The sequence below is a fragment of the Cnephaeus nilssonii genome (assembly GCF_951640355.1).
Source record: "Cnephaeus nilssonii genome assembly, chromosome: 17".
In the NCBI taxonomy this organism is placed as follows: Eukaryota; Metazoa; Chordata; class Mammalia; order Chiroptera; family Vespertilionidae; genus Cnephaeus; species Cnephaeus nilssonii.
In genome coordinates, this window is record NC_137088.1 from 30,551,602 (window position 1) to 30,578,775 (window position 27,174).

At 55.2% G+C, this 27,174-nt stretch overlaps 1 protein-coding gene across 1 annotated transcript in view; it reads left to right on the top strand.

Moving 5' to 3' along the window:
• ESYT3 (extended synaptotagmin 3) overlaps window positions 1–27,174 on the top strand; it is a 41,416-nt gene that overhangs the window by 8,466 nt on the left and 5,776 nt on the right. Inside the window, exons 2-18 of the mRNA XM_079794466.1 lie at window positions 5,972–6,013; window positions 8,453–8,587; window positions 12,056–12,132; window positions 13,659–13,725; window positions 14,350–14,439; window positions 14,846–14,901; window positions 16,545–16,665; window positions 19,030–19,200; window positions 19,838–19,920; window positions 21,385–21,433; window positions 21,873–21,962; window positions 22,367–22,429; window positions 22,529–22,591; window positions 23,136–23,204; window positions 23,750–23,836; window positions 24,547–24,696; window positions 26,562–27,058. Of these exons, the coding sequence (XP_079650592.1) occupies window positions 5,972–6,013; window positions 8,453–8,587; window positions 12,056–12,132; window positions 13,659–13,725; window positions 14,350–14,439; window positions 14,846–14,901; window positions 16,545–16,665; window positions 19,030–19,200; window positions 19,838–19,920; window positions 21,385–21,433; window positions 21,873–21,962; window positions 22,367–22,429; window positions 22,529–22,591; window positions 23,136–23,204; window positions 23,750–23,836; window positions 24,547–24,696; window positions 26,562–27,058 (1,910 nt within the window). The remainder of the gene's footprint in view (window positions 1–5,971; window positions 6,014–8,452; window positions 8,588–12,055; window positions 12,133–13,658; window positions 13,726–14,349; window positions 14,440–14,845; window positions 14,902–16,544; window positions 16,666–19,029; window positions 19,201–19,837; window positions 19,921–21,384; window positions 21,434–21,872; window positions 21,963–22,366; window positions 22,430–22,528; window positions 22,592–23,135; window positions 23,205–23,749; window positions 23,837–24,546; window positions 24,697–26,561; window positions 27,059–27,174) is intronic.

A 27,174-nucleotide genomic window follows, 5' to 3' on the forward strand; every position in this document is an offset into this window, starting at 1 on the left:
TTACTATTTTAAAAAATCATTTAAGAGGAAGTAATAATGGAAATTATAAAAGAAAAACAATGAAACCACTATGTCAAACATTTTAGGGGAATTATAACAAATTATTCAACTCTAAGATTCATAGAGTTCTACTCTAAGAACATAGAAAAGCAACGATTTTATTTTTCAAATTTTAGTTTACATGCAATATTAATTTGTATTAGTTTCCAGTGTACAGCACAGTGGTCAGATAGTCATACACTCCACAAAGTGAGATTTAGATCAAATAAGAAGGAAGGAAATAAAAAAGATAAGGATGAAAATAGAAAATTTAAAGGAAAAGGGGACAGAAAATTAACAACAAAAGTTAGTTTTCTGAAAAGATGAATACAATAGGCAAAATATTTGTCTAAGTTTGATAATGAAAAAGGAAAGATGAAAACAGTATGGAGTGAAAAAGGAATAAATACAGACATAACATAACAATACAGATTTCAAATAATAAAATATAAACAACTACACATCAATACATTTGAAAACCTAGATGAAACACACTTCTAGGAAAAATGTAAATGCCACAATCACCACGATAAGAGATAAGGAGATCTTGAACACATTGCTAACCACTAAAGAGGAAAAGGTAACGTACCACCCCCTCAGGCTAAGATGTTTTCTAGGTAAGATATCCTGAACTTCATGGATCAGGTAGTTTCTATAGTTACAAGTTGTTCCAGAAAAGAGGAAGATGAGCCGAAACCGGTTTGGCTCAGTGGATAGGGCGTCGGCCTGCGGACTCAAGGGCCCCAGGTTCGATTCCGGTCAAGGGCATGTACCTTGGTTGCAGGCACATCCCCAGTGGGGGGTGTGCAGGAGGCAGCTGATCGATGTTTCTCTCTCATCGATGTTTCTAACTCTCTGTCCCTCTCTCTTCCTCTCTGTAAAAAATCAATAAAATATATTAAAAAAAAAAAAAAAAGAGGAAGATGAGGAAAAAGCTTTCTCACTCATTTTCCGATTTATTGTAAAATCTTTATACCAAAACCAGATATGAACTGAACAAGAAGAAAACTTGTAGGTATCACTTCAAATCCTGAGCGTATAAAACCTCAGTGAACTATCAGCTGACTAAATATATTACGAAAAGGGGGGTTAACCCAGGAACTTGAGATGGTTCTGCTTTAGAAAGCACCGTCAGTTAAGTTGACCACGTTAGTGAACAAAAGGGAAAAAAGAACGTATCTCGATAGATATGAGAAAATACTGAATGGAGCTCAATACCCTTAAGTAATGAAGCTCTGGGGAGCGGAGGGTGTGAAGAGAACATCCTCCTTCTGGCCGAGGCTGTCTTCTAAAAATGTTCAGCAAAAATCGTGTTTAACACGTTGCGGACGGATCACGAGAATTCTCTCTCTCTCTCTTTTTTTCTGTTCTAAGGCTTGTGAATCATGAGAATTCTTTAAAAAGATATTAGCTTGTAAGAACATGTAATAAATAACTTCAAAATGCAATGGGTGTTTAATTTTAAAGCGTGCCTTTAACATTTATGTAAAACGTTTTTTTTGTACTCATTCAGTAGAAACTTATCTGGCCCCTGGGTAAAGCTAGCAATAGAACTACCCGCCCGCAATGGGTTAGAAACTTCCCTTTGAGGTCAGGGACAAGATAGAGGTGCTGGCTACCACCCTGCTGGTCACACAAGAGAAACAAATAATAAAGATAAGAGCAGGGAGCAAAGAACAGCAGTAGTTATTATTTGGAGATTATAAAGGAATCTAAATAACCTCTGAGAATCAGTGAGTGATTAGAACTAGTAACAGATTTCAGCCAAGTAGCCCAGAAAATGAAATTTCTAATAACCGTAAAACCGTCAAAGCCAGCTAACAAAAAAATGTCCGGGACTTTAATAGAACGCAGTTTGTGAGCCTACGTGAATACAGCCATGTGAATTAATAAAGGGAAATATTCTGTTCATGGATGCAGACTTAATATTGTAAAGATGTGAGTTCTCTTACAAATTTATCTATTAATTAAAAAATAGAGCAATCAGCCGAAACCGGTTTGGCTCAGTGGATAGAGCGTTGGTCTGCGGACTGAAAGGTCCCAGGTTCGATTCCGGTCAAGGGCATGTACGTTGGTTGCGGGCACATCCCTGGTGGGGGGTGTGCAGGAGGCAGCTGGTCGATGTTTCTCTCTCATCGATGTTTCTAGCTCTCTATCCCTCTCCCTTCCTCTCTGTAAAAAAATCAATAAAATATATTTTTTTAAAAATAGAGCAATCAAAATCCCAGGAGGATATATATATTTTTGAGACTGATAAGATGATGCTAAGGTTCACATGGAAGTATAAATACCTGCAATGTTCTGAATCAGCCTAAAAAAGAAAAGCAAAAAGAGGGGATTCACCCCACCCCGGGTGATACTGCAGAGCCGGAGAGATGAAAACAGAATGGTGACGGCGCAGGGACAGACCATGCTAAGTTCAGCACCAAGTTCAGCAACACATGAAAATGCACACGACTTAGGAGGGAAGTAGCCTCACAAGTTAGGAGAAAAGTGGACTTTCTTTTCTTTTTTTTTAGTATGTGATGTTAGAAAATTGCCTTCGAGTGGAGAGAGAAATGAAATGATAAGCCTATCTCACCCACTATTTAAAAATCCCAGACAGATTGTAGACCTAAGTGCAACAGCTAAAATATAAAGCCCATAGATAAAAACAGAGAGTCACTGAGAATTTGAAGTAGGGAAAGATCCCCAAAAGACCAATGACAATGGAAAAACGGAGTAATTTGTCTACGTCGGGCTGAGTACTGGGTACTAGGAGCCGCTCCATAAATGTCAGTCTCTTCATTTCATTCCCTGGTCCAGACCTCGTCAGGGGCACCAGGAAGGCGGCCTGGCTGCGGTACGGCTCCTGGGGAGAGATGGCCGGTGCCGAGTGGCCGAGTGGCCGAGGAGGGCCTTCAGAATGCCCGAGGCAGACCCTGACGGTCTCTTCTTTTCTTGGCCTGAATTGCTGCTCTGTCTGGGGGTTCAGGCTCGCTGTCTGGAGGAATGTCAGCAAGAAGCCTCCAGTGCAGGCCTGGGTGGCCCCGAGACACCAGGTCATCGGTGCGGGCCCTGGGCATCCCGTGGCCGTCCTCACCGTCAGGGTGAGTGTGGGTCACGCTAAAGCAAGAGACGGGCTGGCCAGGGGCACCTCCCAGCCACCCCTGCTGAACTCCAGAGTCATGCCAGGAGCTTGTTAAAAATAAAGCGGAAGGCCCCGCCCTGCCGCACTGATTCAGCAGGTGCGGGGCAGCTCAGCAATCTTCGTCTGACTAGTTCCCACGTGTGGCCAACCTGGGTCACCTCTCCAGGGCCCAGGAGATGAGAACTGCTCAGCTCCCAGGGGTGCAGAACTGCCTGGGGAGGAAGGAGTGTACATAGGTTTGCCTGGGGCGGGATGAGTGGGAAGTGCAGTGGTTAGGATGGGAGGAGCGTATGGGGTCCAGCCTGAAGGTGCCAGTGAGAGCCCAGCTGTACCCAAACTCTCCTCTGTGATCCCCCTCCGCCCGCCCCCTCGGTTCTGACTCCGCCCTGGAATGGTCTGTGAATTGCCTGCTTCCTTCACCAGCCTGAGAGCTCCTTGAAGGCAAGCACATTGCATTCATTCATTCATTCATTCATTCATTCCACAAATAGGTATTAAGACATTCGCATGCCAGGGACAGGCCCTAATGGGGATGGAGGCTGAGTCAGCCCACTAGAACTTCCAGTCCAGTCAGGAGGCGGGCAGGCAGGGAGACCGAGCAGCTCCAACCTGTGCTGAATGCTGCGGGGGAGAATCAGCAGCCACGCCACAGGGACACTCATCCCCCACTTGAGAGGGCTGGACGGGCCGCCGGGAAGGAGTGGAGTCTGAGCTGGTGATGAGCGGGGTAATTAAAGGAGAAGAGGGAAGTGTGCTTCAGACCCACGGAATGGGATGTGCAGGCCTGGGCCGGGGACAGAAAAGGTCAAGGTGACTACTTCAGACGGGAGGGGTGTTCGTTGGGGGGGATGAGGCCAGGGTACGGGCTGGGGCCCCTCGCAGAGCCCACGTGCAGGTGTGTTTACTTTAGTGCTGGGCCTTGTGGTAGGGACACTCTCCAGGTACCCAGCGGGGACCTGCTCCGGGGCAGCTGCAGGGAATGGGTGGTGAGCGGCCGCTTTTCTCCAGCTGGACTGGGGGGCCTGACCCCAGCTCCTGCCACTCCCTTCCCCGTCATTCCCCTCTGCTCCTGGGGCCTGGGCCAGCTCTCCTCCTGGGAACCAGGAAGTATTCCTTCAGCACCTGAGCCTCAGAAGGACTGGGTTCCCCTGACCTCGCAGGTTAAAAACTGTGCCCATGAGAATTCCAGTGCTCTGCCCTCCTGGGGCACGGCTCTCCCCTGGGCAAGTGGTCTCGCCAAGGTCTGGGTCGGCCTGGAGGGCATCCTGGGGCTTGGTGGGTGTGCCCTGGGTGTGAGGGCTGCATGGACACCTGCTCAGTCCCTGGGCAGTGAGCCTGGAGCTCTGATAGGAAGAGCGGGCCCTTTCTCCACCTGGGAGGTCCCGGGGGGCCCTGGTGGACCTATCTGAGCTGGCCTCGCGCTCTGGGGACGTGGGGCATGGCGACAGCAGTGGCCGTGTTATCGATCCGTGTTTTGGCCAGCTGCCCCACACACTGCCCCGCACACTCTTTGCCCTCCGTCCACCCCAGAAATCCTGGGGGAGGGGCGGAGGAGCTCAGCGGATACCTTGGAGACTGAGACTCCTGTGGGAGGGTATTAAGCTCCCTCCACATCATGTCAGGTGAAGGTTAGCCAACAGGATTTCACTTCATCTTGGGGGCCTCCCTCCTGGATGTGCAGGACTCAGCAGCAGGCACCAGCTGGGGCTGTGACCAGGAGAGAGCTCTGCTGTGGGACACCCCCCACCCCCCACCCCCGCCCCGCCTGAGGGGCCTCCTTCCTGGGGAAGGGGTGGGGCTCAGGTGGGGCTCCTGGAAGCTGAGGATGGTCCCCCTCAGCAGCCCCATCCCCCACTTGCCAATGTAATCAACAGCGGGATGCCCTTTCTGGCTTTTCAAATTGGTACCAGTTACCTTTAGAGTCTGCACAATCACAATACGTGGTTAAGTGTGACCTCCATTTCTGTGAAAACTGCGTGTACTTGCTTCTGGAAAAGACTGGAAGGAAATGTATCAACCTGCCAACGGCCGGCCGTTACCACTGGTGGCATTCTCTGATAAAATATTTTCCCTTTTGCTTAGCTACATTTTCTAGTTTTTCCGCCGAGTATTGTGCCATTGAAAGGAACAGGGGCACGGAATTTGCCAGGAGCAAGCTCCGTGTTATCTAGGGCAGTGATGGGCAACCTTTTGAGCTTGGTGTGTCAAACTTCGCCAAAAAACTGAGCATAACTCGGGTAGTGTGTCACTTTGAGGAAAAAACATTATTTCGCAAATGTTTCATCCTCAGGAGCAGCAAATGTTTCATCCTCGGCATGCGGCCGCCTCAGCGACCGCGTGTCATCAGAAATGGCTACGCGTGTCAGTGCTGACACGCGTGTCATAGGTTCGCCATCACTGATCTAGGGAGAGGCTCATGTGGGGGCTCCTGGCTTCCACCAGGAGGGTGAGCCTTGTTTGCACAAGAGAATGAATGGGTTCCAGCCTGTGGGCCAGGGGGGAGGGAGGGAGGAGTCTCCCCAGAGCCACCCAGGAGGGCACCCCAGGCCAGAACTGGTGGAGCTGGTGTCTGGCGCCCGGTGAGTGTCACAGCCGAGCGTGGGCGCTGCCTGGTCCTTGCAGCCTGCCCCACCGGCCGGCTGCTCCTGGAGGGCAGGGCCGCTGAGTCGCTGGCCAGGCGCCGAGTGCGCTGAGCGCCCGCGGGAGGGGGCCTGCCCCCAGCACGGCCTGGCTGGCCCAGGCAGCCCGTCTGGAGCGTGCAGCTCTCAAGTCCAACTTCCCCTCGGGCCTTCTTTTTTCTAGATCCACTTCCCGGACGTGGAGCGGGTCGAGTGGGCCAACAAGGTAAGGCCAGGGCACCGTGCGTGGGACTGACCTCACCCAGGACCTCCCGCTGCCCTCTGCTGAGTCCCCTGCAGGGATGGGGGGAGGGAGAGGGACAGCGAGCCCCTTCCTGCCCCTGGAGTGGTGGCCTTCTCCTGTCTCTCCCCTTAGCCCTTACCTCCCTCCCGGTTCCTCTTATCGCCAATGACTTTCTTTTCTTTGAAAAAACATGCTTTTACCTGGGTAGTTAATGCAGGGTGCAGCAGGAAAGTTAGACAGAAAAGTCTAACTCAGCCCCCTCCTCTCCCGGGAAGCGGCCCAGAGCCGCTTCCCGGGAGAGGAGGGGGCTGAGTCCACAGCTGCCTCTGGCCTTGGCCCGGCTCCCAGCCCAGATCCCCAGCACTGGCCGGGCGACCCGGGCAGGTTGCCTAGCGTCTCAGAGCTGCTCCCTCCTCTGTGCAGCGGAGTGATTATGGCCCCTGCCCGTGTGCTTGGTGCGAGGATTAGTGAGGTAATTAGTGCCCCACAGTGCCTGGCTTCCTGGGTGCCAGGATGGCGGTCATCACAGGTGTGGCTGCTGCAGATGCCCCAGGGTGGGCTCTGAGGCTCCAGGTCTGGCCCCCTCCCCTTACAGTGAGAAATCTGACTCATTCCTCCCTGACCTGCCCAAAGCTGCCCCTGTATGTGAAGGCTCGTGCCTTAACACAAACCTCGCCTCTGTTCTGGATAGGAATGACTTAGGTTAAATATAAAAAAGGGTTCCTGATTGTTTTTTTTTTTAATTAATCCTCACCTGAGGATATTTTTCCCTTGGTTTTTAGGGAGAGAGGAAGAGAGAGGGAAAGAAAAAAGAAACATCAATGTGAGAAAAACACATTGATTGGTTGCCTCCTGCACATGCCCCAACCAGGCCGGGGAGGAGCCTGCAACCAAGGTACATGCCCTTGACTGGAATCGAACCAGAAAAACCTTTGGTTCTCAGGCTGACGCTCTATCCACTGAGCCAAACCACGTAGGGCCCGGCTGTGTTTGATCTAAGGTTGCTATTCTCAGATTACCCCAAATGTCTTTGCCGAGTGGATCAAAAACTGTTCTCCGCCCGGCCGGTATGGCTCAGTGGTTGAGCGTTGACCTATGAACCAGGAGGCCACTGTTCTATTCCGGGTCAGGGCACATGCCCGGGTTGCAGGCGCGATCCCCAGTGTGGGGCATGCAAGAGGCAGCCAATCAATGATTCTCTCATCACTGATGTTTCTCTCTCCCCTTCTCCCTTCCTCTCTGAAATCAATACAAATATATTTTTCTAAAAAACACCTGTTCTTGGCCTCTGGGTAAAATTTGGAGGAAGTAATTTGTTGCTTTAGGAGGAGGGAACAGATTTCTGTGGATCAATGCGGGCCCAGGCCTCTGGGACAAACTGTGTTCTGTGCCCCCCACCCCCACCCCAGTGTGTTTCTGTGTGCTTGTGAGTTCACAGGCCCCGCATGCACGGTATCTTCTTGCATCAACAGACCAGAGGAGTGAGGCTCCCGGGTGGGGAAACAGTTATGTAGGCGAACCACACACTAGGGCACCAAGTGCGTCCCACAGAGCTTAGTGCTCAAGAGGCCCTGGGCAAATGACAAAGCCTCGAGACGGGAAGACGGGACCAGCCCCTAGAGAGGCCCCTGAGGGAGGGGGACAAGCCTCCCGCCTCCAGGCTGGGGAGGCGCATCTGTAAACTGAGGCCCGAGCCTGAGAGAAGGAAGAGGAAGACGCCTTTGCCCGCGGAGCCTACGGCTGCCTTGCCCTCCCTCCGCTGCTCCTCTCTGATCACCATCTCTGCTGCCTTCCCCTCCCGGCCTGCACTGGGTGCCCAGACCAGCCGCGGGCCATTCTGCATAGAAATCTGCCGGAGAAGGCAGCCTGTTCTGATTGCTAGGAAAAGCCTAAATCCACAGGAAACAATTGGTTTCTCTTCTGTGTTTTTTTCCTTAAACTTCTAACCAGCTGCTACTTACTTATCCCACAGTGAAGATTCAGATAACGTATGTTTCAGCACAGGACGGAAGGGCGTCATATCGTCCGCTGGGTGTAGGGAAGGACTGTCTGTCTCAGGGTGTTGTGCAAACAGCACCAGATCCCGGGGGCCTGCTGCCCACACAAGAGCGAGAACCACGGCTGTAGTTACCCCTGCGCGGCGGACAGACGGCCGGCTGGGCGGGCAGATGGGCGGGGGGGCAGGCCGATGGGCAGTGCAGAGTAAGGATCCCATGGCCCTTATAGGCATATATTTAAAATAGAATTTTAACATATTTGTTAAATTTTGGAAGTGCAGTTTCAAGTTAGATTGTTAGTGAGGACTGGGATTAGGCCAGAGATGGCCGTGCTGCAAGGCCCACAAGCGTCAGTTCCGGCAGCCGTGGGTCTGGGGCGGGGGACCCAGACCTGACCACCGAGGGCCCCTTCCCGTCCCCACAGATCATCTCCCAGATCTGGCCCTACCTGAGCTTAATTATGGAGAACAAGTTCCGGGAGAAACTCGAGCCCAAGATCCGGGAGAAGAGCGTCCACCTGAGGACCTTCACCTTCACCAAGCTCGACTTTGGACGGAAGGTCAGTGCTGCTTGGGGAGGCCAGCCTGGGCCGGGTCTCTGTCCCCTGCCCCCGGTCACGGCTGGCCGAAGGGATCCCGCTGGGCTTCCCCAGGGGCCCGGCCCCCACCTGCACTGCCCGGCCCCTGGGCCTCCGTCTAGACCCCTGGCTCTCGGGTCCCAGCACCATCGATGCAGACCTGAGGAAGCCCCGCCCAGAATGGAATTGGGGTGGGAAACAATTCCAGGTTTCTTAAGCCAGAGTCTGAAAGGATGTCACGCAGGCTGGAAGCCAGCCAGATACAAGATGTCCAAGTCACACTTGCTACCCCCGGGCACCAGCTGGGGGCACCCCCCCTCTGGGAGTGAGATGGCGCCTCGGAGCAGTGCGTGATGCTGTACCAGTCCATGGATTCTGGCGGTCTGTGTCCAGAGCCCAGACTCAGGGTGCAAGAAGCTTCTGTTTAACGTACCTAACACCGCATCCCTATTCTAGACTGCGCTCCTGATGCCACCTCCTGCCCCACCCCTCTTGTCCCAAAGGGGCCCCTGGATGTGAGTCTTACTTTGGTCACCTGGAAATGCACCCCCAGGCAGAGGACCGTGGCCTGTCATCCCCCAGTAAACGGAGGCCTGGGCCTCTAATCTGCTCAGGAATAAGCAGGTGTCTGAGTGAGGCCAGTCTGCTGAGAGCTGTCTGCCAGCCCCAGGGCAAGGACCCAGCTCTGATGTCCCGCCCTCCCCCCCAGTGGGGGCTGGATGAGCCCTGGAGATTCTGGCTCATGCCACGCAGACTCTGCCAGGCCTGGCTCGTCCCAGCATCTGCTGGTTCATTAGTTTATTCCGTGTTTACTCACGTATGACATTGAGCATGGCTGTGTGTGAGGCACCTGCCGTAGACAGGTGGGTGTGGCTGTGTTCCTGCCTTCAGGAAGGTCCCTGTCCTGTTGTGGAGGCAGATGCGTACACAGGTGGATGACGACGAGGCAGTGTGCGCACAGTGGTGGAGGAAGGCGTGCGTTCAGGGGTGGGGGCCGTGGTAGTCGGGGAACTTCCCGGAGGGGTGGTAGCTGAGTTGGCATTTGAAGAATTCCGCAGGCGGAGCGCCAGGCAGCCTGCAGACTGCTGTGTTCAGAGCAGAGCCTGCTCAGCCGGGCGGATAGTCTGGGGGTGCCTGTGGGATGTGGCACTGCTGGAGAGCGCCCCCTGCTGGCAGCAGGCGCAGGCCTAGAGGTGGCTGATCCTGAGGATGCTTTTTTAAAAAATATATATTTTATTGAATTTTTACAGAGAGGAAGGGAGAGGGATAGAGAGTTAGAAACATCGATGAGAGAGAAACATCGATCAGCTGCCTCCTGCACACCTCCTACTGGGGATGTGCCTGCAACCAAGGTACAGGCCCTCGACCGGAATCGAACCTGGGACCTTTCAGTCTGCAAGCCGACGCTCTATCCACTGAGCCAAACCGGTTAGGGCCTGAGGATGCCTTTTATCACCTCAGGGGCACCTGGCCAGGGACCTGCAGGCTGACTAGATGCCCCAGCCCTGCAGGAGAATTACCTGACTCCTGGTGTTCAAAGCCCTTCCCTTCCCGTCTCCTCCCCAACCTGGCTTCTCCCCCAACTCCTCTCCATTTGGGGGCTCACAGAGGACTCGTCAGTGACCCGCCTGGGCTCGGCCAGGACCAGTGCACTCACCACAGCCCTTCCTTCAGGCCCTTGAGTGTTTACAGCTCCTCCAATTCCTGTGTCCATGCCCCACTCTGCTCTGTGCTGTGATGACCTTGGGTCAGTGACGTAACCTCTCTGAGCGTTTTTCCTCATCTGTAAGGAGAGGACCTGCTTCTGAGGGTGGTTGTGAGGCGTGACCGGCGGGCCTGGCCTCGGCACACTCGGCGTGGCTGCGTGAGTGGTAGTGCTTAGACACCTGAGAGAACGGCAGTGGGGCCAGATCCAGCCTTGAGCCCTCCCCTGCCGTGAGCCCTGGGCTAGGACCGCCCTGCCAGCAGAGCAGGTGCTCACATGGTGGCTCTCCTTCCTCCCTGTGGTGGGTCTCAGGGGGCAGCCTTCCCCGGGACTCGCTCCGCAGATGGGGTCCTGGGGCTGCTGAGCTTTCACAGGTGTCGCACACCGACTGCCTGGGAGCAGCAGGCTCCAGGCTGTGGGAAGTCAGTTATGTCACTGCAGCCCCCCGCCCCCCCCCCCCCCCGCCCCCCAGGCTTCCACTGGCTGTTCCGATCTTTAACCCCAAAGCCCTGGAGGCCAGGGTAGAGCCAGTGGCTGAGGGCCTGAAGCTTCGACAATTCTGGGAACTCCCTTAAAGGAAAAGAATGCGAAATGAGGACAAAAAGAATATTCAATAAGTATGAGAATGAGAAAATAAATCACAGCAACGTATACATTTGACATTTCACGCATATCCCAAACTGGAAAAACTACATAATCATTTTAATTAACTGCTCCACAGCCCCCTATAATACTTTTTCTCCTGCATTTTTGGCTCTGTACTCTTTGATAACCTTCTCATGTGACAATGCATCTGTAAACAGCACTTTCCAGGAGGAGAATAGAGAGATGATGAAATGTTTCCTCTAGTCTGATCACATTTTTCGTTAATATTTTATTACGAGACTTTTCACAAACAGAAAGAACCATCTGGATCACACACTGAGCCTTCTGCCGTGCTGCGTTAGCACCTATCTGTGCCTCTGTCCCTCTGGTCATCTTTTCTAACGCGCGTTTCAAACTGAATTCCAGGCATTAGCGAGGCTCACCCCTGTCCACTTCAGTATGTGCGTCACTCAAACTCAAATGAAGTTTCTTTTTGATTCTTGCTAAATGGTAACCAGGCCTTCCTCAGTGCCACCGACAGGAGGAGAGTGGGCAGAGCGGGGAGAAAGGTGACCTAGGAGCTCAGCCCTCGGCCCAGAGCCTGGGGACGGCGGTCCTGGCGTGGGGCTCTTCCATTCCTGGGCTCAGATCGCTTAGCCGGGGACCCTGCAGCTTCCTTTGCCCTTAGGGGCCAACTCCTCCTCCTCTGCCCGGACTGCTTAAATGCCACCTCCAGGAAGCCTTCACTGACCTCTGCCCACCCCAAGCTGGGTTAGGAGGTGCTCCTGACGTCCCCAGATGCCCACGTGACAGCACAGCCTGCACCTCCCTTCCCTCTCCACCGTCTCCTCTGCTGGGCTGTGGGCTGTGGGCTGTGCGGACAGGCCTGGCACCTGGCTTTTCACCTTCTCCCAGGCCGGCGCCCGGTGCAGCATGGTGCTCAGTGAATGTCTGTGGAGGAGAGAGAAACAAGGGTGCACATTCTAGGGAGGAAGTACCAGGGTGACCAAGGCAGATGGGACCATGGGTGGGTTTCTGTGTTGATGCCTTCGGAGTGCAGAGGTCACGTTGATTATTGTGGACAACACCCGGTGCTGGGAGGGGCAGCTGCCATCCCTGCCTCGAGCCCTCTGCTGACCTCGCCCTGGCCTCTCTTCCAGTGCCCCAGGGTCAACGGGGTCAAGGCGCACACCAGCAAGCACAACCGGAGACAGGTGGTCCTGGACCTGCAGATCTGGTGAGCGCTCTTGCCTGGGGGGCAGATGAGGGTCCAGGGGCACATTCTGTGGGAGCAGCCAGTTTGAAGATGGGGTAGCATGTAGACGCTCTAATTTGCCCCTCAGAGCAGATATACCCCCCAGCGGCCCTGGGCTGGAGCTCGGGATGGGGAAGCGTTTCAGCAGAAGGGATGGTCCGGGGGAGCCGCCGCCCTCTGACCCCTCAGCCCAGGCCTGGCTTCTCCGTCAGACCAGGCACCAGGCGTGTTTCTGGGTACCAAGGCCCAGGAGCTGAGCTTTCCTAGAGGCTGGGGCTCAGGTCTGACCTCGAGGGTCAGAGCAGCTGCCTCAGAGAGGATGTAGCAAGAGGGAGCACGGGTGACAAGATGCTGGGATGTGGGGTGAGTCCCCGGGAGCCCCCGCCCAGGCTGTGAGACGCCAGCAGGAGATCTGGGCCCTGTGGCTCCTCAGAAAATAAAAGGTTGCAAAGACACACGAGCGACTAGCTGAGTGGGTTGGGCAAGGGCACCGTTTTTGAAAGACGTTTGTAAACAGGCCTTGAGTTGGTGAGAAGGGAGATTGAACCCAGGAAGTCTTCCTGGAGGTGGTGAGATTGGAATTGTGTTTTAAAGGAACCAGGATCAACTCCTGAGGTTCCAGAATGTTGCCGTTCCTTTTCAGTGCCTCATATTCCCTGTCCTTATCCCAGAGGCTGGCACCGAGGGCACATTGGGAAGACAGGAGTCAGCTCTGGGAATGCCCATCCCCAGTTGGGGGCTGTTCTCAAGTGTGTTGGGATGGTGACAGCTTTGGGATCTGGCCCCAAGGCACTGCTACAGAGCCTTGTGTGATAGTTAGGGCCTGTCAGGGTCATCTGGCTTCCCCACCCAGCTTCCTGCTCAGCTCCCGCAGCTCCCGAGTCCCCCGGCTTTACCCTGACCCTTCCAGGGGATATTAGCTCCCCTGCCTGTGCCCTGCAGATATTTGATGGCCACCGCCTCCCTCCCCTTAGTCTCCCTCCAGTCCCTTCACAGGGTCTCCGGACCTTTAGCCTCAGGGGCACTCCACTCATTCTGAGCTCCTGTGCCCATCACTTGGCAGGAGCCACCAGCAGGACTCGGCTCTGAGAACATTTCTTTTTCCCTCCCCCACCCCCAGCAACCGCCTGGGTGAGGGCGGGATGTAGGCAGTGTGGCTGCTCTGTCCGTGGGGAAGAGACCTGGGCAGAGGGCGGCAGGAGCATGGCCGTGGCAGAGGGGTGGGCCCTGTGTTCCCCAAGATCCCCTCCTTCACGTCCATGGGTGTCGTGGGACAAGGTGATGCTCAGAGTCATGGTCATCATGGGCAGAGGTGGGGATGTGCATGGGACGCCTGGGTGCAGGGGCCTGGGTCAGTGTCTGTGCAGAGCCGAGAGAAGCCGAGGCTGTGAGGGAGACCCTATCTGGGTGAGGCGGGGCTCGGGCTGGGTGGCGCTGGGCAAGTTTCCCAACCTCTCTGAGAGGTGGACCTGCCCCTCTTCCCGACCTCCTTCTCCCGCCCCTTCCAGCTACATCGGGGACTGCGAGATCAGCGTGGAGCTGCAGAAGATACAGGCTGGTGTGAACGGGATCCAGGTGAGTGGGGCCCGATGGTGCTGCCCCCACTCCTGTCCCGGGGGTGGGGGTGGGGTGGGGGTCAGGGCAGGGAAAAACAGGCTCATCCTGGAGCAGGCTACAAAAGGGGGTGGTGACACCAAACAGGCTGGTAATGATGGAAGGGTTCCAGGCCCCAGGTCACACGGCCAGGAAGTGACTGCTGGGCCCCCAACCTGCGGCTCAGCCCCAGAGCCCTCAGCCCCGTGCCTGTCTCTGTCTGTGAAGTCCCCGCAGAGAGACTTCCGCGGCTCAGGGAGGGCAGGGGTTCTGTGGATGGGGTGATGCAGACCCCGTGCTTGGAAACGGGCAGATTGAGGAGGAGGAGGAGAGGAGCTGAGTGGGAGCCACGCCCGGCCCCGCTGGCTGGGCCGGCCTGGGATGTGGGTAAGGCTGCAGGCCCTCAGCCCAGCGCCCCCCGGGGAGGCAGTGGGGGCCAGCTCATGGCCCCTGGGGAGCTGGCCAAGGTGGCAGGTTTCTGTTTCTGAGTGTGGTCCCTGCGGCGACAGCGATGGTCCTGACGTTTGTGTGTGGCATGGGCATCAGTGAGACGGCAGGTTGGGAAGAAGGCAGGCAGTCCCTCATGGAGCCCTCGGTGCCATCCAGTTGCAGGGCACGCTGCGGGTCATCCTGGACCCCCTCCTGGTGGACAAGCCCTTCGTGGGAGCCGTGACTGTGTTCTTCCTTCAGAAGCCGGTGAGCCCCCGGGATGCGAGGCAGGCCCGCCACTCCCCGGGCGTGAGCTTGTGCCTGCCGGGCCCCAGGCGCTGGGCTTGAACCACGAACGGAGATGCCTAAGCCCACCTAGACCCGGGCACTCCACATGCCCGTCCTGTGAAATCTACGGCAGCCTGAGGTACCCGACTCCGCTCTCCCCGAGACCAGAAGCAGCTCAGGGAAGCTGCAGGGCCACTTGGCCCACGTGCCCTGGCCACGCTGCGTAACCCTGGCAGGAAAGCAGCAGGCCTGACAGCCTGGCCCAGCCCGAGTGGGCGCCCTCAGCAGGCTGGGTTCTCCATGTGGTGGGTGTGGGGCGCTTGGCAGAGGGCTCTCAGTCCTGGGCTTCTGGCTCCTTCCAGACTAACAGCCCCTCTGCCTGCAGCACCTGCAGATCAACTGGACAGGCCTGACCAACCTGCTGGATGCGCCGGGAATCAAGTAAGTGCCTGCGAGAGCCGCCAGCAGAGCCAGGCGGGGGTCCTGGGGCTGTGCTCAGGGCGGGGTGCACAGTGGTTGCCCGCCCTCCCTCCCGGCTCCCTGTGTGAGGAGTGGGGCAGGCACCGAGCTCCCCTTCCTCTGGGGGAAACGTTGGGTGTGGGAGTGGGAGGCTGACAGCATTGTTTGGGCTCTGCGGGCAGGCACTGTGCTCAGAACACACATCACGGATGTGCACACACATGTGGGAGAGCAGGGGAGAGTGGCTCTCATCAGATGGGATGTCCTAGAGGAGGCGTGTGGGCTAATGAGGCTCCTGGTGCTGTTGGTTAGCAACTGTGACTTTAGACAAATCACTTCACCTCTCGGCTCTTCCTCAGTAAAAGTGGAGCACATGTTAGAAATAAGGTGAGCCCCTAAATTCAGGGGTCCTGGTAGAACACAAAACACACTCGGGAGCCAGGCAGCAAGGCAAACATCTTTACTTCTACACAGAAGGGTACGCACACATGGTCTGGAAGCACGAGCACACTTAGCAGGTGGTCTGCTCGGCTTTATAATCCCTGAAGCACGTGACCCGTCCCTTGCTCTTGATTGGAGCTCAGGCGCACAGTCTTTCGCGATTGGCTAGTTCAAAGGGAAGGGTTGGCCTTTGCTGTTTCAAGATGGCAGCCCCCAGGGAGCTGCAAGCCATGCGGCCAACATGGCGGCTGCCAAGTCACGCAGTCCAAAATGGCGGCTGTCTAAACTGTTCTTTAACAGAAAAGGTGACTTGTTTATTCTCACACAGAGAATGGATGTGATGTGAGGGACCAGAGAGCTAAGTAGAGACCACTCACCATGGTGGTGGCAAGGTGGGTGTGGACACACGAGTGTCCCGCTTTCATCCTTGTCACCAAGTGTGTGGTGAGGAGCCCGTGTGGCCGTCCCACCATGGCCACAGGCACATGCTGGGAGCGGGAGGTGCTCAACGGGGCACCAGTGAGGAGGCGCTGGTCTGGGAAATCCCTCCTTCCTGGGGCTGGCGGGGAGGGGCTGCACCCAGAGCCGCAGGCCCCCAGTGGAGAAGGGCTCCAGCCCTGTGTGGACACAGCCCCAGCAGGGAGGGCCGGCTGGGCCAGCCGGGCACGCACCGCTGGCTCGCCAGGCGTGGGCAGCTGCCCCCCACCTGCGGGGAGGAATCCTCTTCTAGGGGCTGTCCCTGCTCCCTCTCGGGGGATGGAGCCAGCCAGCAGATGAAGAGAATGTGGATGTGATGTGAGGGACCAGCCGGCTAAGGTAGCGACCACTCACCCAGCATTTACTGTGCACCAGGCACTGTTCTCAGCCCTTTACACATGTAAGTCATCCTCGTCAAACGCTAGGGGGCAGGTGTAATTATCCTTGGTTTAGGGATGAGGAAACTGAGGTCCAGAGAGGTTAGCAGGTTCCCCAAGGTCACACAGCTCCTGCGATTCTAACACAGCTTCAGGCCGGCACTCTTAGCTACCATGCTGAGGCTGCAGGCCGGGCTCAGGCTGCACTCCCCCCGGGCAGGGCCCACCCTGGCGCTCTGCTCCTGTGCCAGCTCCGGGGATGGGTGGAGGGATGGACGGCCGGGGGGAGGCTGTGCCACCTCTCACAGCTGGTCGTGCCCACTGTCCCAGTGAAATGTCAGACAGCTTGCTGGAGGACCTCATCGCTGCCCACCTGGTGCTGCCCAACCGCGTGACTGTGCCCGTGAAGAAGGGCTTGGATGTGACCAACCTGCGCTTCCCTCTGCCCTGCGTGAGTACCCACACCAGCCAGGGCCGAGGGCCCAGGGCCCAGAGCTGGGGATAGATGGCTGGAGGGGAATGCATTCTCACATGGGGGGGGGGGGGAGGCATGGCACCTCCAGTTTATAGGGTGAAGACTGAGTTTCGGGATTGACTTGTCCAGAGTCACCCATCCAGGGACGGGCAAAGCCCAGCTGGCATTCCTTCCCGGATCCTGGTACCCTGTGCGGCCTGGGTTGGGGACTGTGGGCAGTCAGCCCCCGCCCTAGGAGACCCAGGAGCTCCCATCCTCCTCCAGGGACATGAGGCTCCTGACTCCATCCTTGGGGTCTACTGGGAAGGAGAATGTTTGGTAGAGCCAGGTGGGGGGCTTCTTTGCGTGCTCAGCCCCACTGACACCCCCCCCCCCCATCCTGGCCCCAGCTAGGGAGGCCCCTGAGGACAGCCATGTGGCTCCCTACCGAAGGGGCCCTGGCTGCGGCCCTGAGCCCTCAGGGCTGGGAGTCGGGGCCTCAGGAAAGGGGAAAGTGCCCACTTCACCATCAGCACCAGGCGTGGGCATCAGCCTACTCAGGCCATGCAGGGTTGAGGGACCGGCTCGCAAGGGACACTCAGTCCATCCTGTCGGCCTTCCCATATGGAGTGTGGGCTCCATCCCACTACGGTGAGGCAGTCTCAGACTAACAATGCGATGCCATCACCTGCGTCACAACCACTGAAACACTCCTCAGGTGTCCCACGCCAGGTGTGCTGTCAAGCGGCCGCGACTTAGACTCACCGGGAACAGTTCCTCTGTGTGTTTGGGACACCAGCTGCCCGCGAATGTTTATATTGATTTGTTTCATTCCATTTCCTATTTTTAGGGTTTTTTACCTTAACTTTACAATCATATAAAAACACTAGAGGCCCAGTGCACGAATTCATGCATGGGTGGGGTCCAGTCGGCCCGCCCCGATGGGAGTGTGGGGGGCCAATTGGGGGCCGGGCCAGCCGGAGTGGGGGCCGATCGGGGCCCGGATCATGCTGGTTGGCTGCTGCAGTGCGCATAATAGCCACTGGTCATTCTGGTTGTTCTGCCGTTCTGGTCGCTGGGCTTTTATATATATATATATATATATATATATATAGATGTGCATGCTTCCCAAGTGCAATATAAAGAACAAGTTATATTTTTTTATTATTTTTTAAATCTCTTTAAAATATATTTTATTGATTTTTTTATAGAGAGGAAGGGAGAGGGATAGAGAGTTAGAAACATCAATGAGAGAGAAACATCGATCAGCCGCCTCCTGCACACTGGGGATGTGCCCGCAACCAAGGTACATAACCTTGACCGGAATTGAACCGGGGACCCTTCAGTCCGCAGGCAGACGCTCTATCCACTAAGCTAAACCGGCCAGGGCAAGAACAAGTTATATTTTAAGGAGTCTGGCTTCTAGCCCCTGTCCCTCCACCTACTCTGCACCTTCACCTGGAAGTAGTGGTTTCTCCCCTCCCACCCCACACACTATTTTCACTGTTTTCTAAGATGGCAGATACGCCCCTGTGTTGGTGCATGCATATCTGTCCTCAGAACCCCCTTTCCTCGGTGGACGGTCGCATAGCACTTCCCCCGCCTTGCTGTGTCAGGCCGTGTCCTGGGGATCACACCTGGTTGCTCCACGTGCGGGCGTGCTGCACGTATTTTACCGGTTCCCCACTGACACACAGTTGTGTCTTGCGTTTTTCTGGGACAAACAGGCCTTCAGGATGTTTTTACAGTATGGCTTTAGGGGTAGAAAATGGGATGGCTGGGTCCAAGGGAAAATACATATGTACTTACTAATATTTAAAAAGAAATAGTTCCAGGCAGGAAGGCTACTCTTCGCAGTCCTTGGCTCTGTTCTGCCTTAGGACATAGCCTCGGGAAGGGGGTCAGGTAAGACAGTGCTGGGCTTTTAGGAGGGCAGGGACCCCCTGCCAGCAGCAAGCAATGCCCACGGGCTGTATACACCTGGGCACTGGGAAGAAATGACACTGGAGGTCAGTCTGCATGCCAGTTACAGACAGGAAGCCTCAGGAGGCTTGGTTTGCCGTGGTTGTTGGCATGGGCGGAAATGGCTGCCGTGGAATAAGCCATTCCCAGGGCAGGTTGGGAAGGCCAGGAGTGTGGGCAGGGCACTGAGATGCAGTGGGCAGAGCTCTGGGCCCTGCCCTCACGTGCTGCGTGGCCTTGGCCAGGAGGCTGCCGTCTCTGGCTGCCGTCTCCCCATCCAGACGGAGGAGAGGGGGCGGTGGGCTGGGTGGTGTCTGTGGCTTTGGCCTGGTATTGCGGGCCTTGGGGGCTGGCGCCGCCCAGGAAGCAGCGGTGAGCCCTGCACTGGGTGTTTCCCAGGGGGTGATCAGAGTCCACTTGCTGGAGGCGGAGAAGCTGGCCCAGATGGACCACTTCCTGGGGATCCGAGGCAAGTCAGACCCCTACGCCAAGGTGAGCATTGGCCTGCAGCACTTCCGCAGCAAGACCGTCTACAAGAACCTGAGCCCCACCTGGAACGAGGTGTTTGAGGTGAGGGACTCCTCGGCCACACCTGGCCACTCGGATGTCCTCCGGGCTCCACTCTGGGCCGTGCTGGGGACAGGTGGGAGGCCTTGCCCTCATGGGCCTCAGGCCTGTGGGGCAACACTGGCCACAGGAGCGGGCCTTGGGGACGGGCAGGATGGTCTGCGTTATTCCTCTTCCCAAACCCACCGCGTTTCCAGAGGTGGGCGCTGTGGCCCCGGAGGGACAGCTTATAGATGAGCTTCCATGTCCTTCCCCCCCACTCAGCTTCACTGGAGGCTTTCGCATCACAGTAAGAGAGAGAACCTCGAGGCAGATCTGCCCAGTCCTCTCAGCCAGAGCCAGACCCCAGGGGCTGAAGTTCTCCCTTAAGCTTAACCACAACCCCTGCTCCGTGAAGGAGAGGCCCCCCGCCTGTGAAGTGCCCTGGGACCCCGCATGGGCTTGCACTCGCCTCTCATCTCCCCACCTGCAGGGGGTGGGGGGGCTCTCAAAGGAGGGTTTCCTGGGCACTGAGAAGGCCGGCACCTGCCCGGGCTCCAGCTTGCAGCTTGGCACTGGAACCTGGCTCCCCAGGGGTCATGGGTGAGTCTGCTTCACCCGCTGCTGTGGCCTGCGGGTCACGTCACCCCTTTCCTTCCAGTTCTTAGTGTACGAAGTCCCTGGGCAGGACCTGGAGGTGGACTTGTATGACGAGGATCCTGACAGGGACGACTTCCTGGGCAGGTGAGGAGGGCTGCGCTGGGCCTGGGGCGCTGGGCCTAGGGCGCTGGGCCTTCTATCTCGGGGCCTTCCACACCTCCCTCCTCCTTGTCTCCTGAGTGTTCCACCCTGGACTCTGGGCCCAAGGGATACAGAGAGGACCCAAGGTTCATGTGCCATAGGCCCTGTTTTCTGACCTCTTCATAATGGACCCGGAGTCCCCATTTGGGGTAGGGGCAGGGCAAAGCTGACATGGATGGCAGGTCCCCAGTGTCAGGGAAACCTGGCCACTCACTCGGGGGCAGCACACAGAAACCCAGGGTGTGTGAAGACTGACACGGCCTGGCTGGGGCTGCCTAGCACAACTGCCCACTTCCAGGTCCCAAAAAAGCATTAACCGGAAGTGTTTATTGGAGATCTGAGGTGGCAAAGCAAGAGCCTGACACCAGTGTCCAGCCTCAGAGGACCCTGGCTGAGTATTAGAGTAAACTTGCTGTCGCCAAACGAGAGGATATTCTGCAGCTTTAAACCCTGAGCAGGATCTGTGTTGACCTGAAGGAAGTCCGTTATGTAGTAGGCAGAGGGGCAGGTGGGAGTGACCGTGCAGTTTGAGTCACCTTCCCAGGGGGACCCGTGTGTGTGTGTGTGTGTGTGTGTGTGTGTGTGTGTGTACGTGTTCATGTACACAGCAGTCTGCTCACACTGCTCGTCCCAGTGGGCTGGGGTTGGGAGGCAGAAACGAATTTTACACGAAGCTTCACACTCCTGTGTTGTTTAGCCTGTTTCCATGAACACAGAATTTTAGAAAGTCTGAACAAAACAAAGTGGGAGGGGCACAGCCTGACAGCCTAAGAAACAGCTCGCAAGCAAAGGTTGCTTATCTTTTCTCACCTTGTTAATTTTTATAATATTGCAGATTTGAAGTGTGGCTTGTGGTTCATATTTTGTGTAACTGATTTCAAGTGTGTTTGGAGCTCAAACACACTTCTAACAGTTACATGCAATTAATTTCCCCTCTGGCTTGAGTCAGGGTAGGTGGGAGGCACGCTGAGAATGTGGGTGTTACCTCTTTTCACACACATGCCAACATGGTCCTGTGGAGGCACTGGGGGCAGTTCTGGAGATGGAGAGGCATTTGGGGTTGTTACAGTGACTGCGGGAAGTGGAGCCATGGCGTTTAGAGGGCACCTGACAATCCCACTCAAATGCCAGTAGCACCATCACTGAGAATTCAGAGCCGATGTGTCCAGCATTACCTGCTTATTCCCCTCGGGTGGAAGCCACCTGCCTCTGGGGCGGATGCCCGGATGGCTCAGACAGTCCTTCCTCCTTGAGCTGAGAGCGGCTTCCCGTTGGTTCCCTGGCATGAATAAGATCCTGGGTGTTGAGGGCCCGCTCAGATATTTGAGCCCAGATTCCAGGGTGGGCCGCCACGCCGTCTGCTGCCTGCCTCCTCGGAGCTGAGCCGACCCTCCCTGTGTATTGCAGCCTGCAGATCTCGCTCGGGGACGTCATGACCAACAGAGTGGTGGACGAGGTAGAGTTGTGCGTGCAGCCCCGCCCCGTGGACAGCTCTCGCAGGTTGCTTCAGCCCAGCTGGTCTATGAAATGGGCCCCTCCCATGCTGAGCCACATACTGGTCTTCAGGGGCAAGAGCTGGGCGAGACACAGAGGGGCCAGGGAACCCTCCAAGGTCAGGGTTGGAAGAAGCTTCCCTGGAATGCCCAGACCAAGGACCTCCAGCAGGGGATGGCCACACTGCAGGGCTGGGCCTGGTAGGAGGGTTTTTCCATCCCAAAGTGCACGCTTCCTCCTAAACCACATGTCCCAGTCCCTCAGCCAGAGTCTGGGCTGCGTCCCCTTTTCCCTGAGCCTCTCTGGGGCCCTCAGGGTCCCAGAACTGAGCTGCCTGCAGAGGGTCAGTAGCACCTCCCGGGCCCTGTCCCCAAGCTTTCCTTTCCCTCATCTCCCCGCAGTGGTTTGTCCTGAATGACACAACCACCGGGCGGCTGCACCTGCGGCTGGAGTGGCTTTCGCTGATCGCTGACCCTGAGGCTCTGACTGAGGTGAGTGCAAGGTGTTGGGGCTCCCTAGCTGAAAGGGGGGCTGGTCACGTGTGGGCTGAGCCCCCAGATCTTCTTAGTCTCCAGGCCAGCCCCGCCTTTTAGAGAACCTGTCCCTCAGCCCTGTCTCCACACAGGGCAGCTCCTGGTCTCTCTCCCTCTCCCTCCCCCTCTGAGCATCTCCGCCTCCTTCAGGGAAGCTGGGGTCCTTAAACGCTGCTGGTGCCTGCCAGCCCAGACCGCAGGGAAAGACCACAGCCTAGTTCTGTGTCTGACTTGCACCTGTTGTGCTGCAGTTGGAGTCTCAGCGCTAACGGAAAAGCTAGGTTGTGAGGGACCTCCTGGCCAGCCGGAGGGCAGGGGCTGGCTTCCCTCCAGGGGACACCTAATGAGGTCTGTCCTTGCAGGACCACGCCGGCCTTTCCACTGCCATCCTTGTGGTCTTCTTGGATAGCGCCTGCAACCTGCCGGTGAGTGGTGACATGGTCAGTGTCACACACACCCTGCCTGCCTTGTGCCCGCCCCTTTCTAATGCTCCCTTGAAACGGAAATGTCTTCTTGTGCTGCAGAGAAACCCTTTTGACTACCTGAATGGTGAATATCGAGCCAAAAAACTCTCCAGATTTGCCAAGGTGAGTGTGTGCGGCTGAAAACCTGAGAGCAAGTCAGAACTCCTTTTCCCCAGAGTAACCCAGCCCCATGCTTTCCGGGCGACAGTCTGCACACACAGCCTGGGTTTGGCAAGAGCTGTCCTTGTCGAATTTCCTGGTGTCAGGCACTGGGCTTGGCAACTCATCCCCCACACTCATTGTGCCCGTGCAACAGGAAGACCATGTCCAATCTTATCACCATTTTACAAATAGACCCAGAAGGTTAAGTGCTTGGGTCACACACCTAAGGGAGGAGCTGGAACTTGAATCCACCCTGTGTGTCTCCGTAATGCCAGGGAGCCAGAGCCTGTACCAGCCAGCTCACTGGTCACTTGAGGCCCCCTGGGGTCAGCCTGTCTAGGTGCTTGCACAGTGACGGCAGCCCAGGGGTCCTGCCAAAGGGAAGCAGCTGGCTGGCCACAGGTCCCACTGACGCTCCTGAGGGCTGGGAGGTGGGGTGAGGGTGTGGCATCTTAAGCTGACACTGATGATGCCACCCTCATTGTTGTGATTTGCCCCCTCACAGAACAAGGTGAGCAGAGACCCTTCTTCCTATGTCAAGCTATCTGTAGGCAAGAAGACATACGTGAGCAAGGTAAGACAGCTTGGTGTGTAGCCACAGGATACGCAGATGGGGGCCCCAACTCTTCTCAGGGAGAGAAGCAAAAGACAAGGGAATTAGCTTACACTGAATACCAAGCAGGTGCCAGGACACATTCTAGACACTTTATATTTTATTTAGTCTTCAAAGTAACCTCACAAATAGTTTCATAGTTCAAGACTCTGAGGGTGAGAGATCAGTGACATACCCAAGGGCACATGCTAGAAAGCAGCAGAGCTGGGGTTCAAGTTTAGGCATGACTCTAAGTCCCTTCCACCACCCCGTTTCCCAGTCCAGCAGCAGAAACCTGCCCTCCCGAGTGAGCACTATGCTTGCATGACTCTCAGCCCCTGTAAAACTTCTTGGCAAAGCTCTCCTTGCTTTTGAGTCTGGCTGCCCCGCCCTAATGCCTCCTACAAGCGTGTGTGGGTCTGATCATGGGCAGAGGCCACCAGAGGTCCCTGGGGGCCGGAGTGAGAGCCCAGGGTGTCCTGCTCTGCCCAACCAGACCCTTCAATGGTCTCTCTCCTTGTCCCCAGACCTGTCCCCGCAGCAAGGATCCTGTGTGGAGCCAGGTGTTCTCCTTCTTTGTGGGCAGTGTGGCATCTGAGCAGCTGCATCTCAAGGTTTGCTGGCAATTGGGCTGTTGGATCAGAGCTAAGAGGTGTCTAAGCCAGGAGGTTGGGAGCTCGAAGTGCACCTCGAGCAGGTTCCCCTGGCCATAGTCAGCCCCGCCCTAAGGCCTCGCACAAGTGGGTGTGGGTGTGATCCCTGTGTGGGGGAGGTACCAGGCCCCACATCTCAGGGAGGCTGGTGCCCAAGGTCACTGGGTAAGAGGCGGTGGGCACACCCCTCAGGTCCCTTAGCTCTCCCTGTGAGTCTTTCTGGTTGTTACACAGCACCCAGAGTGGCCTGTGTTGAAATCTACTCAGGACATTACTGATGTATTTATTTTTATTTTAAAATGTTAATTTTCACAAAAGACCTGTGGAAGAGCGGATGGAGGATTAAACAAGGACTTGTCTGAGACCTTGGGGGATCTGGGGCCTCAGCCTGGTGTCCCCTCATTGAGCAGCACAGCTCCCCAGCCCTGAAAGCCCCCAGGCCCGTTGTCTCTGACACACTTGCCTTATACAGACCATAACTGCCTCTACCCTGAGTCCCTCTCTTCTGACTGAGGCAGGGAGCAGGCCTGATCCCATTCCCGGTTTTCAGAACAGGACCAGAGGCCAATAGACGCACAGTCCATACTTACAGAAGTGAATTTAGACTTGGCTGGGCCCAGAGGGTGGTGGTGGTGATGATTCTCTTGTTTTGTGCCTGGCCCACTGCTCAGGTACTGGATGACGACCAGGAGTACGCTCTGGGAGTGCTGGAGTTACCCCTGTGCCAGATTCTCCCCTATGCAGACCTGACCCTGGAGCAGCGCTTCCAGCTGGACCACTCGGGCCTGGACAGCCTCATCTCCATGAGGCTGGTGCTTCGGGTAAATCTCTCCCTTTGCCCCCTCTCCCCGCCCCCCGCCGCCCACAGTGAGGAAGGGGCGGAGCCCTGGTGCAAGGTAGATGGCCCCAACACTAAGTACTTGCTCTATGTTGGGAAGAAGCTAGGAGATGGATTCCTATTTTCCATAGTTTTGGAATATTATCAGCCATTACCTCTTCAAGTATTGCCTCTCCCATTCTTTTAATCCTTCCAGAACCCCTTCCATGCTGAACCTTCTCATCATCTTCATATTTTCTATCTTTTTATCTCTTGGTGCTATATTCTAATTTCTTCAAATCTATCTTCCAGTCCACATAATCCTTCTTTGGCTATGCCTAATCTGCTCTTTAAGCTGTTCATGGTCTTTATTTCAAAGGCTATTTTTCATCTCTAACTTTATTATCTTTTCATGTTTATTTCATCTTTAATCATTTGAAAATACTTATAAGGCATGTCTGTTAATTCTGTTACCTGAAGATCTTATGATTTGAATTTTGTTGTGTCTGTTGATGCTTTTTCATGATGATTCATTTCTATGTTTGGCAACTTGGGTTGAAACATGGTCAGTGTTCCCTTGTGAGCTGGATTGAGTTGTTCACTTCCAATGAGATTCTGCTATTGCTGCAGCCAAGAACCTCAGGGGCACTACAAATATGGGTTCTTTTTTATGTTAACTTATGGATTTTTAGAGAAAGAGGGAAAGAGAAACATCGATTTTTGTTCCACTTATTTATGCATTCATTGGTTGACTCTTGTATGTGTCCTGACTGGGGATTGAACCTGCAGCCTTGGCATATTGGAACAATGCTCCAACCAACTAAGCTACCCAGCCAGGGCCTATGTTCATTTTTAACTTTGGGTTTCAAGACACCATAGATAGTGAGACAGGTGCCCTATTGTTAGAAAAGACTTAATTTCCCCCCAGCCAGATTCAGGCCAAGACAGACACGTGTCCTGGCATTAGTTTTTGTGGTGGGTGGAATGTTTATCCTAGGCTACTTTTTCACTAAAGAGATCCCACCTTCATAGGTTCTACTTCAACTCACAGTCCCACATTGACCAAGGCCTCTTTTCCTAATCCCTTGGATTCCAAGGTTGATAAATGACCCTCAGAAAGCTTAACCTTTATTTTTTAGTTTTCTCCTCCCTCCCCCCTTTTTTTAGCCCTAGGGATTTTACTTTCTTTATTGTGATTTTGGCTATTTAAAAGGATGTTTATTTTATTGAGGCATTCCTAACAAGATGTTTTTCAGAGTATTTTAACCACCATATTGCTGGAAATGGAAACCCTTAGCAAGGGTCCTGATAAGTAATGAATGAAGGGAAAAGAGGAAATGCAGTGGCTGAAGTTTGAAATTTGGTGCTAGGACTACAGCGGTATGTCTGGAGAGAACACATTTTAGGGAAAGTAATGGTGAATAAGGTGACAGTTGGAAAACGACCATATCCAGAAGGTAGCTGGTGATGTGTGTGAAGGTTAAGGTGAGGGAAGACTGAAGGTATAGGTCCGGGAGGCCTCTGCACAGAGGGAAATTGCAGGCTGACAGTGCAACTCTCCTGCAGCCAGTATGAGTATAGCAAGGAGGGACCAGGACTGCATCTTCCTGAAGACCCACAAGTGAGGCAGGAGGAAGAGGTAAGATAGACAAGTACTGGTCAGAGGGGGCCAAGGCCGAAAGAGGCTAAGGAAAACATGGTCTGGAGAGAAAATTTCATTGGATTGGGCAGCCAGGAAGGAACTGGGAGTTTTGAAAAAACTGTTCCTCCCAGAAAAAAAAGAGAAGGAACCATTTCCCAGAGGTTAAGGTGAGAGCGAAATGGAAGCGGCGGGCCCAGCCCATAAACAACCCTGTCATTTGCTTGCAGTTCCTACGTGTGGAAGAACGAGAGGTGGGGAGCCCATACACGGGACCTGAAGCCCTAAAGAAAGGCCCTCTGTTCATTAAGAAGGTGGCCACCAATCAAGGTCCCAAAGATCCGCCCCAGGGAGAGGGTCCCGCAGACCTGCCATGCCCCCCAGACCCTGCTTCTGCTACCAAGGAAGCCTCCCAGAGCACCACGACAGCCACCAGTGCCACCACTGCTGCCACCAAGCCCACACCCCAAGCGACAGGCCCAGAGCCGAAAGGCAAGGACAGTGCCAAAGGTTTCTGTGAGCCCATGGGGGAGAAGAGGAGTTCGGCCTCCATCTTCCTGACTGTCCCAGGCCCCCACTCGCCAGGGCCCATCAAGTCACCCAGACCCATGAAATGCCCTGGCTCCCCATTCGCATGGCCGCCCGCGGGGCTGGCTCCCAGCATGTCCTCACTCAACTCCCTGGCCACCTCCTGCTTTGACCTGACAGATATCAGCCTCAACATTGAGTATGCACTTCTTTGCTTAATCTTTTCTAAGATCACCTGCATGAAAATAACTCCCTGGATGGAAAAGTAGATATGAACTTACTTTTCTGTTCAAGTTCTGGTTTTTCACAGAATGG